The sequence below is a fragment of the Quercus suber genome, unplaced genomic scaffold, assembly GCF_002906115.3.
Source record: "Quercus suber isolate HL8 unplaced genomic scaffold, Cork oak 2.0 scaffold_723, whole genome shotgun sequence".
NCBI lineage: Eukaryota > Viridiplantae > Streptophyta > Magnoliopsida > Fagales > Fagaceae > Quercus > Quercus suber.
The window spans coordinates 613-13,442 of record NW_027070163.1 but is presented as its reverse complement, the minus strand read 5'-3'; the positions used below and the strand labels follow the sequence as shown (position 1 = coordinate 13,442).

The following is a 12,830-nucleotide window of genomic DNA, read 5'->3' as shown; positions in this document are numbered from 1 at the left end:
CCTTAGTACAACAATTAGTTTTTCTCCTTTAGAAATATGCATTATAATTCATAATTGAGTATTTATTAATTTTTAACTTGTACACTTAAGAAACTCAATACTCATGAAAGTATGAGATCTGAAAGAATAGATAAATAAGGAAAAAAAAAAAAACATAAATTTGAAATAAGCTAACTATAATTTTCCTAACTGACATGACAATCTTTGAGAAAAGCTGAATACATGACTAATCCTCCGTTTTTTTTTTTTTACGTATCATATAATGTTAAATCTTACTTTTACTTAGAAATATTGGCCAAAAAAGTACATTTCAAAAAAAAAAAAAAATCTATCGGTGTGTAACAAAGAAACAAAGAAGTTCCACACAAGGACCAATCATCAAAATTTATTTCTATAAAATTTTTACAAGAATCAGCAAATAAAGCCATCCGCACACTTGTTTTCCAGGAGAACCATTTGATTACACTTGCCATGATCTATATGTTGTAGTGAATCTTTTTATTTTTTGCTTGCACACTAGATATATATAACTGGCTGCTTCTCACAATTAGAAAAGAAAAGAAATCTTCTTTCACACTGCTATTATTATTTTTCACATCCTAATCCATTAAAGTTCATAAGTCATACCCACTTTCAGCATACGCTTGTGAGGAATATCAAGCACTTTTTCACTCTCTCTTAAATTTCTTTCCAAGAAAGCGTAAGCATAATCTATCAAAATTCTCTTTCCAACACTAGCTCCTTTTGTAGCAACCACATCAGTCTCACCAATGAAGTGAACAATACCAGCATGCCATGCCTTGTCCAGAGTCTCAATCTGTCTTTCAAATTCCTCTGATTGATCCTCTTCAACATGCCTCTCATCCAGTGTATCTCCATCGTTCTCAACATTATTATTCTGCACATTTTTGGACAACCATAAATTCTCTGTAATAAACAACTTCAAGTTTTCTATCAAAACCTTTTCAAAGGGCTCTTGCTCATTTTGCACATCTGTGTATCCATATCTAACAACGCAGCGAAACACATTAAGCTCTTTAGGCTCTACTTGGCGAAATAGGAAACGCTCTGTCACTGGAACCTTGCTTATGGGAAGTGACTTGATGGAGATGAAAACAAGGACAGAGTGCAATGCTGGCACATTAGCCACATAGTGCTTGAAAATTGGTGGGATGCCTTGAACAAGCTCTGAGTAGAACAGGGCAAGTCCAGGTATTCGACAAAGGCTTGTGTTGGCAACTACTTCCTTTAACGTCTCTGGGGAAATCTTATGCTTAAGCTCATAATCATACTTTCTCCTGAAAACACTGTTCCAAGTATACATTACAGTCATTAGGACTGTTGCGAATGCTAGGGGAAGATATCCTCCTTGGTCAAATTTGTACAGGACTGAACTTAAATATACAAGCTCTACACTGCCAATGATAAGAATGTATGGAATTATGAGAAGTATGTGGGTTTTCCATATCATGATCATCACTAGAACTATGAAGCATGATGTGAGGGTCATTACAAAAACCACTGCTATCCCTGCACAAAGTAAATTAACAACTCTTCAGTTGCAACTCATATATATGAGACTATTTGAATCTTATATTGCTGTGTTTGGACTATTTTTTTTCTTTCTATTAGCTTATTAACTTATTTGTTTATATACAACTTTTTAAAGTCTATACTTTTTCTAAGTATAACTGTATTTTTTGCTAACTTTTTAATAAATGTCAAATAAGTTTTTCAACCAAAAATAAAAATAAATAAATAAATAAATAAAATAAAGACAAGGTAAAATTATATATGTAGGTTGTGGATTACCGTAGGCATTGCCAATGTTAGTTGTTGTCCTAAAACCCAAAGTGACTGCTACACAAGCCACCATAAGAAGGTAATTAGCTTCAGGTACATAAACTTGTCCTTCATACTTCGTTGATGTGTGGATTACTTTCACTCGAGGGAAACACCCTAGAGAGAGGGATTGTTGTATTATAGAGAAAGTCCCTGATATTATGGCTTGGCTTGCTATTATTGATGCTAACACAGCCACCACAAACGTTGGCCAATATAAAGGTCCTGCGCATCATATAAAAATACCAAACTCAGAACTAGTTAACTATATATGTCAAATGCCAATGAATGCATATATAGAGAGAAAAAGAGAAGAAAGAATGTCAATGTGGCCATGGATATGTTGCTAGCAATTACCTGGTATGGATTTGTAAAAGGCAGTAGCAACGAGATCATTGTGCTTGCGAAGGAAGGATGCTTGTCCAGTGTATGCCAATATAAGAGCTGGATAGGTCACACAGCACATGCTTATTTGAATGGATCGAACTGAGAAGTGACCAAGATCAGCAAATAAAGCCTCAGTTCCTGCATAATTTTACAATTAACACTACATTAAGCAACTTTTCAGCTTATTGAAGGTATATATATATATATATATTCCAATTTACAAAGGAAAGAAATTGCAACCTGTTATGGCAAGGACAACACCACCAAGGGAAACCCATGCATCTTTTTTATTCCTCCGAAAATAATCTATAATATAGTATGGATTTATTGCCTTAGCTACAGCAGGGTCATATTTGATGAAATTGTAGACGCCAATGCCGCCAATAAATGCAAACCAAATGCAAATTATTGGAGCAAAGGTATAGCCTACTTTATCAGTTCCAAGTCTTTGAACCGCGAATAGCACAATCAATATAACAACTGATATCCAAACAACCATATCTGTGTAAGACAAAATAAGTTGTTATTAATAAAATGTCTTGTCACATAAATATCAATCAAAATATTGCTATTGTAGAGTTGAACGACTATTGATTTTTTTCCCCCGATAATTTGGAGAGTAGAGATTTTAATCCTGAACATCTCTGTTAAAAACACAAAAAAATACTAATTAAGTTATAAAGTTTTTTGCAATATTGATTTGACAAATTAGAAATTAGTTTCTTGTCAAATTGAATGATATTGACAAATTTAAAATTGCATGAGATTGGCAATTTAGAAATTAGTAATATTAGTCTCATCTCTTGCCCTCCATTTACTCGGAACTGATTGCTCTAATCAGAAAAGTATAAGTGATTATGAATGGTTTAAATTAAATTTTTTTAATAAAGATTTATTTTCTTATTATAAGTTATAACAAACTTCTTTACCACTACATTTTTGGCTATGGATAGTCTGAAATAACAACCACTCTCTCTCTCTCTCTCTCTCTCATTTTACATTTAAGATTTCTATTTTTCGTTTTTCTACTTTATTAGCCTCATATATACAACAGGTCTTTTGCTTTTGAGATAATAATAATATCATCATTATTAGTCTTATCTCATGCGCTCCATGGACTTAAAAGACTTTTTTTAATAATAAATTAAGTCTATTTCGTCAAATTATTATAATAGTTCTTAACTCCCTATTCACTATATGAATCGTTTAAATTTAAAGTTTTCTTAATATAATTTTAATTTTATTATAACTATGACTTCTTCACCATGGCCACTACATTTGTGATTTTGGATAGTTTTGAATTTTCTCTCCAAAAAGAAAAAGAAAAAAAAAGGGATAGTTTGATTTTAAGATAGAACCTCACTCTACCAACTTATTTTTTCATTTCTCACTTTCCTACATTTAAGGTTTATTTATTTATTTATTGTATTTCTTTTTTGACAGTTTTATCCTCATTTATATTTTTATTCTTCTTTCTACCATTTTTATTTTTAACTTGAGGTCTTTTTAGAAAAATAAAAAATTGAAGTCATCAAATTATACACTCTTTATAATTATATAATATAATATAGTAAGGTGTGGACGGTATACATAAGGCGTTTTGATTTGCGAGGTCTTTTTTTTTTTTTTTTTTGGAAAATCAAAAATTAAAACCACTAAATCATAATCTCTTTATATAATATAATATAATATAACTTATTAAGTAGAAAAGTATAGTATAGATAAGGGTACTTTGTACTGATTTACCAAAAGCAAAAAGAAAAAGAAAAAAGAAAAAAGGCACTTTACATTATTGTGCATTGCCTTGCTTTTGCCAAAATTATACGGTGTGCCTACATGGAATCTGGAAAAATTGTTGGGAATACCTACTTTATATTCTATAATAATATATATATATATATATATATATAATTATATATACATATATTGGCTAATATAAAGAAATTATGATGTGCCACATAGCCAAATGGTTACCTTGTGTTATTTTAGTTGATTCTATCCGGATTCCTCCCACAGCCGATAAAACTGCCATCACAAACATTGCAAAAGAGAATATTGTAATTTGCATTTAAAAGCCAAAAAAATAAAGAGTAAAACAACAAAAAGTGAAGTACATGTTGCAAAAGGCTATAATACTGTGTTTGAGAGTTATTAATTTAATGAATTAATATATCGAATAAAAATGATAGCCTAAAAAGTAATTCAATGAAATGAAAAGAATTGAAGTCTTCTTCTATATATATAAATTTACCATTATATCATTAATTCTTCTTCTTCTTCTTCTTTTTTTACTTGAAATAATAGAAATTACTTCTTATTTTTATTCTTAGGAAATAGGCATAAAGATGTCAATTTTAGAGAAATCAGGTTTTGCCCCATTTTTGAAGGGACTGTATAAGATAATGGAACAGATCCTTTTCCTCTTTTTAACTCATCTAATCTATATATTTGGTATTTATTTATTTATTGTTTTTTTGGGGACCCTCTCTAATCGATAACTACACTAAGAAATTCGTGCCTGTGCGTGGACTAATAATCTGACTTTGTTAATAGGTGTCAGTCAGCACTTATTAATGAATCAGCTGTGGTTTTATGATCTATTACAAATCTCACTACATAGGAAATTGGTAAAATTTTACTTTTTAGCTGTAATTTATTACAAAATAATTTAACTTTTCCATCTAAACTGACACACATTTAATACATATTCAGCTTTTTTTTACGTTCTTAAAAAAACGTGAATAGTTTATTTTAAATTTTAACAGCACCCATCTAATATTATACCAAATACAGAGACAAAACAAAAGTATGAAAGAAAGAGAAAATGGCTAACTATATAATAATGCATTATTTGATCACAATCAGCTCAACTTACAAGAACTTAAAAACAAGGTGGAACCTCTTCTATACGCATGAAGAACGGAGGCATATATAATTATGGATGAACCACGGTATTTTCTTGCTTCTTTGGTTGATATATATATTCCTGCTTTTATCTTTTGAACATATTCTAAAATTATGCTTTTACCTTTGCATTAATAAATTAACAATATAAAAATAAAAGAAGAATATTTAAAAAAAAAAAAAACCATGTGACATTGTTGCATGCATATAACATATCTGATGACTTTATCACAAGGAAAAAATACCGATTTCTGAGTCTGTTGAAAAAATTTTAAGGAAAAAAAAAACGCCTTTGCAACACATGGAAAAATTACTTTTAATGTTCTAGTCAACATGAATTAGTAATGGAAGATAGGATACCAAGAATATTTATCTCATATCACAGATATAAACATAATTATTTTATTACTAGCCATCTACGAATATAATATGTAAAAGGAATGGTAATTAGAAACTAATTGTAGAAATGAAAACACCGTATGCATGGTATAATCATAAGTACTAATGTAGAAATGAAAAAAATTTAGAAAGTATAGGTGTAAACCTGAGATACAAGGAGTAAGAACACCGTCCCCAATCAACATAGAAGTTCCAAGCATTGTGGCGAACAATAAGATTTGCTTCGCAAACTTGCTGTTCTCCAGCGTAGACTTGAGCCACGATGCCTTCCGTACACGACCATTTGGCACTTCAAGCTCATAATTTGACACTTCATGGTCCTCAGCTTGTTGATTCGGAATAAAACCAACCTTGGCATAGCGGCATAAGAGCGAGTATAAGGCAAATGTCCCACCTGAAATTGATTTTCATTATATAATTAGTAATAAAATAATGGTTATTATTTCTATGAAAATTAATACAGTTAAATATACACATGTGAATAAAATTTTAAATTAAATAATAATAAAAAAAATTGATGATTAATATAACATAGTTGAGACAAAACTTAAAGTCTCCCCGTTGTGTTTACTAAGCTTTTGAGTAAAGTAGTTAAGAGTCTCACCATCATGTTTACTCCCAACAACTACTTTTTTTTTTTTTTTTTTGAGAATGTCAACAACTACTTAAACTATACAAATCATGCGTGTTAAAATTTTTTGATTAATTTGGCATCAGATTGAATAAAAGTCAACTTGAAATTTTATCAAAAATTATTTAAAATGGAGTTCTATTTTTTGTGAAATTCTTAAAGCTCGAGACTAAACATTTTGTGAAAGAGTTTTAAAACAAGGAATTTTGTGGTAATAGTATTTTTTTTTTTTTTTTTTGGGGAGAAACTTTGTGGTAATAGTATAAATATATTACGAGAAAACAAAATTTTGGTACAATAATTTATTTCTTTCGGGGGTGATCTATAATCAGACCACCCAAATTTTTAATTGTAACATGATGAGAAATTTTTTTGAAGTAGGATATCTTACCTTCGCCATTATCGTTAGCCCTTAAAACAATCAACACGTACTTGATGAGAGTAATTAAGGTGATGGTATAGAAGATCAAAGAAAGTACTCCTAGGATATCGTCGTTGTGCGAGATACCATTGGGGAAGGTGCTGGAATACACATATAATGGTGATGTACCAACATCCCGTACACCACTCCAATACTCTGAAATGCTAGATGCAAGATCGTTGACCAATCCATAGCCTAAACAAACCAAAAAAAAAAAAAAAAAGGTTAACCCAAAAGATGTAAATTTATATGTCAAACAATACAAAATAAGTGTGTCTTCCTATACTTGTGGCATGCAAGAAAAATTGCTAATTGATGTGTGTGATGTGGGATATAGAGATTTTTGGGAAGTGGTGGCGGTGTCAATACCTTGGAGTGATGGCCATGATGAGGACCATGAAAGCTGCGGGACTCGATGTCCAAAGAGTCATGTCTGCGTAACTTTTGCCATGAAAGTTTCCTCTCCTTGAGCTCTTGATCTTGAGAAACTTCCTCCTTGGTTTCGTTTGTAATGGCATCTAATACTACATCGTCAGCCATGTTTTTAAATAACTGCAGAAATTACGGATACAAGAGAGAGAGAGAGAGAGAGAGAGAGAGAGAGAGAGAGAGAGAGAAGTATGGTCTGTATGGAAGTCAAAAATGGTGGCATATTTATAAGGAAACTTTGCAAGTGATGAACTCACAAGTTTTTTTAAAAAAATTTAAGTATCTGAACTTGTACGGTGTCCAAGATAGGTTCCAACCGTTAAGGGCAAGGACAAGGTATCCCATTATTATTATTATTATTTTGTACATTATTTTTTGTTTTAATAGCAGACACCTCTGTCTTATAAGCATGAGCTGAAGAGAAAAGAGTACCACTAGTTTTTTCTTTTTATTGTGGGTGTATTTTTTGCGCTAAGGCCAAGGGTGTCCATTGTAACCTTGGCATTTTTTACAATCCTACATCGAAGAAAACTCTTCAACTTATGCTTATAAGGCAGAGGGGGGAGGGAGTTTTTTTCGATGTGGGATCGTAAAAAATGCCTAAGGTTACAATAGACACCCTTGGACTTAGCGCAAAAGATACACCCGCAAAGGTAATGTGGAGTCATTTTGTTATGATATCTTTTTGATAAGATACATTATATAGAAATTTAGTATTGGTAACTTCTATGTGACAAAAGATTCAAGATTCAAGTGTTAAAAGAGATTATAGTCGAAGTTGTTTGATTAATCTGGCATATTATAATAATTTCAATCTATGACGTCTTCTCTTTATAATAGTTTTTTATCATCAAACAAAGACATCAATTGGTTTTTGTTGTAGGCGAAGACCGAATTCTAAATCTTTTATTCAACACAAGAGATTTTACTAGTTGAGCTAATTTTACATACTTTTTTTTGGTTTACAAATTCCAATATATTCTTGCAATTGCAAACAATGGACCTACATTATTTTTTTGTTCTGTCTATAGTACACTAATAATTACTAATCATGCTATTCTATTTTGTGCAAAGGGAAGTTGGCAATTGGAAACAACTCATAAGTGCAATTGAGAATGGGCTACGCAATTATCTTTATCAAAATTTGTCATCCTACTTTGGAACGAAACTTCTCTTTCCACTCAATCAATCTCTTCCAAACCTGGTCTTTAGCCCTTGTTTGGGAGGAGGGAATAGAAAGGAATAAAAATAATAATTTTAGAATATTTTTCATTCTCTTGTTTGGGAGTTTTAATGGAGGGAATGAACATTCATTTTCTTATTTGGGAGTTTAAATGGAGGGAATAGAATGAGTAGAAGGAAACACTCATTCCTCTCTATTTCTTTCAAAACTCTAATTTTCATTCCCCTCCCCCCCCCCCCTTCCAAATTAGGAGGAATGGGAGAGAATGAAAGTAGATTTAATGAATTTTTTACTAAAACTCCCAAAATATCCTTATATATTCAACAATTTATTTTAAAATAGAAGCCTAATAGTAATATTGTCATAAAATGAATATATTTCATTCCCTCTATGTTACTTTCAAACAAGATTACTTACATTCTATTTATTTTCTTTCTTTTATTTTAAAACATCAAATCAATGTTACTTAAGAGACAAGGAATGGTAAATGATTAATTATAATTTCATCAATCAAAAAACTAATTGGTGTCTTAGTCTGATGATAAAAAATTATCATCAGGAGTGATAGTCTCGATCATATCCTTGTCCATAGAGAAAGCAATGGACGAGAGTAACTCCAAGACTCATCCAACTAGTGATGGCCATTGGGCGAGGACAAGGCCATCCGTCCCCAGTCATTGATGAAGCGTTACAAGACATTGATGAGCACCCGTACCGTTGGAGAGATATCTCACCATTAACACCCTACAGAGGTGTTACTGATACGGAAATGAAACCACCATTAAGGCAACACCAAATGCTAAAAGGAAGAAGTAAGTGCCTATATATACCTACCTATAAGACCTGACCAAAGGTACAAGAAAAACTCTAGTTCACACAGACAGATATTCTAATACTTTTCTTCTCATTCTAGCCATTCTAACTTTAGCATCGGAAGTTTTGTGGTAGGCACCACATCGGTGACCCACAGGCCACACTTCTTCCTTTCACCATTCATTTTCTCAGGATCAGGTTAGCTATGGATGACCCCACTTTGGAAGATTATTTTGACTGACGATTCGAGCATCATCAAAAAGCGAACGCCATAGGTTGAAATTATCTATATAAAAAAAAATTATCAAAAAAAAAAAAAAAAGAGGTTCATGATAAGGTGTAATGCACTTTGTAAATAAAAAAATAAAAATGCACTTGTCGATAATTTATTGGTTCACACGCACATTATGTTTTTGATGTGACACGCTCATACTTAAGATTGTTGTTTGTAGTTTGTACTTGATATTTATGTAAACTATGACTTTTTTTTTTTTTTTTTTTTTAAAGATTATCAAAAAAATATTACTCCATTAATAGACTATACTAAATACATCCGAATCTGTATTACCAGGATATTCAGTATTTAAAAAAAAAAAAAAACGATGGTATTTTGTAGAATATTAGTCATTGAATATAAACAATTCAATAAGAAATTCAGTGCTATCATTCCCGAACTTCCTTCTCCATTTTGACTATGTGTATCAATAATTGTCATTTTTTATTATTTTTATCAAGATGAAAGATCAACCTATCATGCTTTCATGTGAAAATATTTATTTATAACAGTCGCTCCTGCTATTTTGACTTTTATATGCATCAATAATTGATTTTTTAATCAATATATATATATATATATAGATGAAAGATCGGCCTGAACTGTAAAAAAGATTTATTTATAACAGCTTGTCTTAGGCTTATATGTATTAGTCGTTATTTGGTTCGAGTGCACTACTTTATATATATATATATATATAAAATCTGAACTGTTCTTCGTTTTCATACATGACAGGTATAAAAATCAGTTGACCTTGGAGATGTGTAGATCAGTTTTGAGGCCTCAAAGTGGCTCAGCAGACGTAATGCAAAGTTCTTCTTACAAAGAGTATTTTAACTTTTAAGTACAATGATAATAATTTATTATAATTTTTTTTATATATATATAAATAAAGAGGAAGGTTTTTCTTCAAACTAGTTTGAAGAAAAACCCTTCAAACACATCCTATATATATATATATATATATATTTTATTGTATTTGAATTTTGAAAATCCAACCGTTGGATTATATGTTCTTATTATTATATTTTTTATGCTTGCAAACTTTCAAAAAGATTAAAGATTTATAACTATATTATCAATCAAATGTTTAGAATTAAAGTTTGTGTGGTATAAAATTATGCATAAAAATAAGTTTAGAAATCGAATAGTAAATAATATTTTATTTAAACGAAATTTGACATGCATATAAAAAATATGTAATCTAGCGGTTAAATTTTCAAAATTCACATTCAATGAAAAGATATAAAAGGAGTTTAAAGAGTTTCTCTTCAAATTAGTTTGGAAAGAAACTTTAACCATTAATAAATTAAAATTAAAACAAGAGCCTTCAGAATTAAAATCATCTTTTTCTTTTTCTTTTTCTTTTGAAAAATTATAGAAGGCAAGCAAGAATCTTCAGTAATACTTTATCTTGTGAATTTGTCGTCTATCAAACAAATCTTGACGGAACCCTCAATGAAGTCTTTGGGATTTAAACTTGTAAAAGTTGTAAGTTGTATCTATTAGAAAAAGGCAACTGATTGGAAGGCTACGTACCAGGGACGGAGCCAGACTTTAGACTTAGGGGGGGCAAAAAATATGTTAAAAAAATTTCTTGACTTGTAACTAAATGAGATTATCTTATAAAAATTAATGTTTCCATTACTTCGTTCTGTCATTTATTTAATTAATTTGCAAATGTTTCTTCAATTTCAAACCTTATAGCTCTACTGATTGAGAATTAAAAAAAAAAATGCAAACAAAGAGAAGATAAGAAAAGTCCATACCTCAAACGTTTTCCCAAAAAAAAAACCTCAAATGTTTCAACTTTCAAGTTAAACCAATTTAACCAGTTAAATATTAGAAGTATTCCCTTAAAAATTAATAGCCACACACGTAGTCCTCTTAGTAACATACTCAATAGCTTATGGCCACACACAAAAAAGAGCTAAGAGTGAGCGGGAGTAGTCTAAGTACAAACCCTTCATCTCTCTCAAATAAACATTCTAAATAGAGTAGAGTGAGTGACTTTCTAGATATTACTGGTAAACTTTTTTGAGTTGCCTTCTCATTCCTCAAGAACAATGCAGAATAGGATGTCAAAGAGGTTTTTATTTATTTATTTATTTATATATATATATATATATCTCTTACAGTTCAAGGATTTGTTACTTGTTTTTGGGAATTTGTTTGTTTGACTGTGGAGAGGCCATCAACTAAAGTGATGGACTTTATTTTTCATTTAAAAAAAAAAAAAATCTATTTTGGATGGGTTGTAAGGGCCAATTTGTAAATTGTTGGGGGAGAGGGTGGCCAAGAGTAATTATTTGGACCTAAATGTTAAAAAAAAATCAGAATATATATACTATTATGATTTTTTTTTTTAAAAAAAAATCTAGGGGGCGGCATTGCCCCCTTAGTCAATGAACAGCTACGTCCCTGCTACGTACGTATCTCCATATTAAATTAACAAAAGTTGAATATTAATTGTGTCGGTTTGAAAATTGTTATTTAACTGCTGAAACTTTTTGCTTAGGGTCGTTTTGAAATTCACTTATTTTGCTGAAATTGAAAACTTTTTGTGTGAAAGAACTGTGATAGGGATAAAAGTTAGCTAAAATAGTACAGTGAGACTCATGAATAGTACAAAAAAGTGTAGTGGAGCCCATGAATAGTAACAAAAATAAGCTAAATAGTAAAATAAGCTGACTTTTTAATTCTTGCCAAACACACACTTAAAGTGTGCTAAAGTTTACATGTATCTTAAAAAATTTTGAAAAAGTAAAAAAAGGTGAAGAAAAAGTGATCAAGTTTTAAATAGTTGTACATAAAGTTAAAAACAAAACTTATAAGTGATGCCAAATAGACACTATGTTGAAGTTCTACATATTAATGTCCGTTTGGAAATAACTTATTTAGTTGAAACTAAAACTTTTTGCTAAAAGTACTGTAGATAAAATTTAAAAACTAGTTAAAATAGTATAGTGAGATCCATGAATAGTATCTCAAAAAGTGCAATGAAATTCAAGAAAAATAAGCTGAATAGTAGTAAAAATAAGCTACTAATAGTAAAAAAGTCGACTTTTTTAGCCAATACAAATGTAACCTAAGTAGAATTGTGCAAAAAAAAAGGGGGGGGGGGGCGGGAGGGGAGGGAACCATTAAGCAACAAATTAAGTAGTAGTATATAAACTTTTCTTTTGTACTTTTTTTTTTTTTTTTTTTTTGATGAAAAACTCGTAACTTTATTAAGAAGAGGATAAATTCATTACATCATTAGTAATAGCTAACTCAATCAGATTGAGAATGTCTTCACTATCCATGTTACATAATTATCTCTTATTCTCTACTCTTCTTTGGCATATTTGTCAACAGATGATGAGCTGGCTTATTTGCCTTGATGCTTCACATGAGACACTTGAACTGATCGGAACATCTTAGAGTTTATGAGCTACTACTTGACTAGAATGTTTAAGACCACCAAGATGGGGTAACAAAGACCCAACAGAGCATTTGCCACTAATCTTAGAATCACATTCAAAAAACACATCTCTTATACCAACAT

At 30.6% G+C, this 12,830-nt stretch overlaps 1 protein-coding gene across 1 annotated transcript; it reads right to left on the bottom strand.

Moving 5' to 3' along the window:
- Positions 1–214: 214 nt before the first annotated feature.
- LOC112031177 (potassium transporter 5-like) lies at positions 215–7,207 on the bottom strand. The gene is given in 9 exon segments (XM_024063865.2): positions 215–1,530; positions 1,813–2,067; positions 2,200–2,367; positions 2,470–2,730; positions 4,204–4,254; positions 5,678–5,926; positions 6,555–6,722; positions 6,725–6,779; positions 6,954–7,207. Coding segments are annotated over 9 exon segments (2,301 nt in total). The 5' UTR covers positions 7,125–7,207; the 3' UTR covers positions 215–607.
- Positions 7,208–12,830: the final 5,623 nt, after the last annotated feature.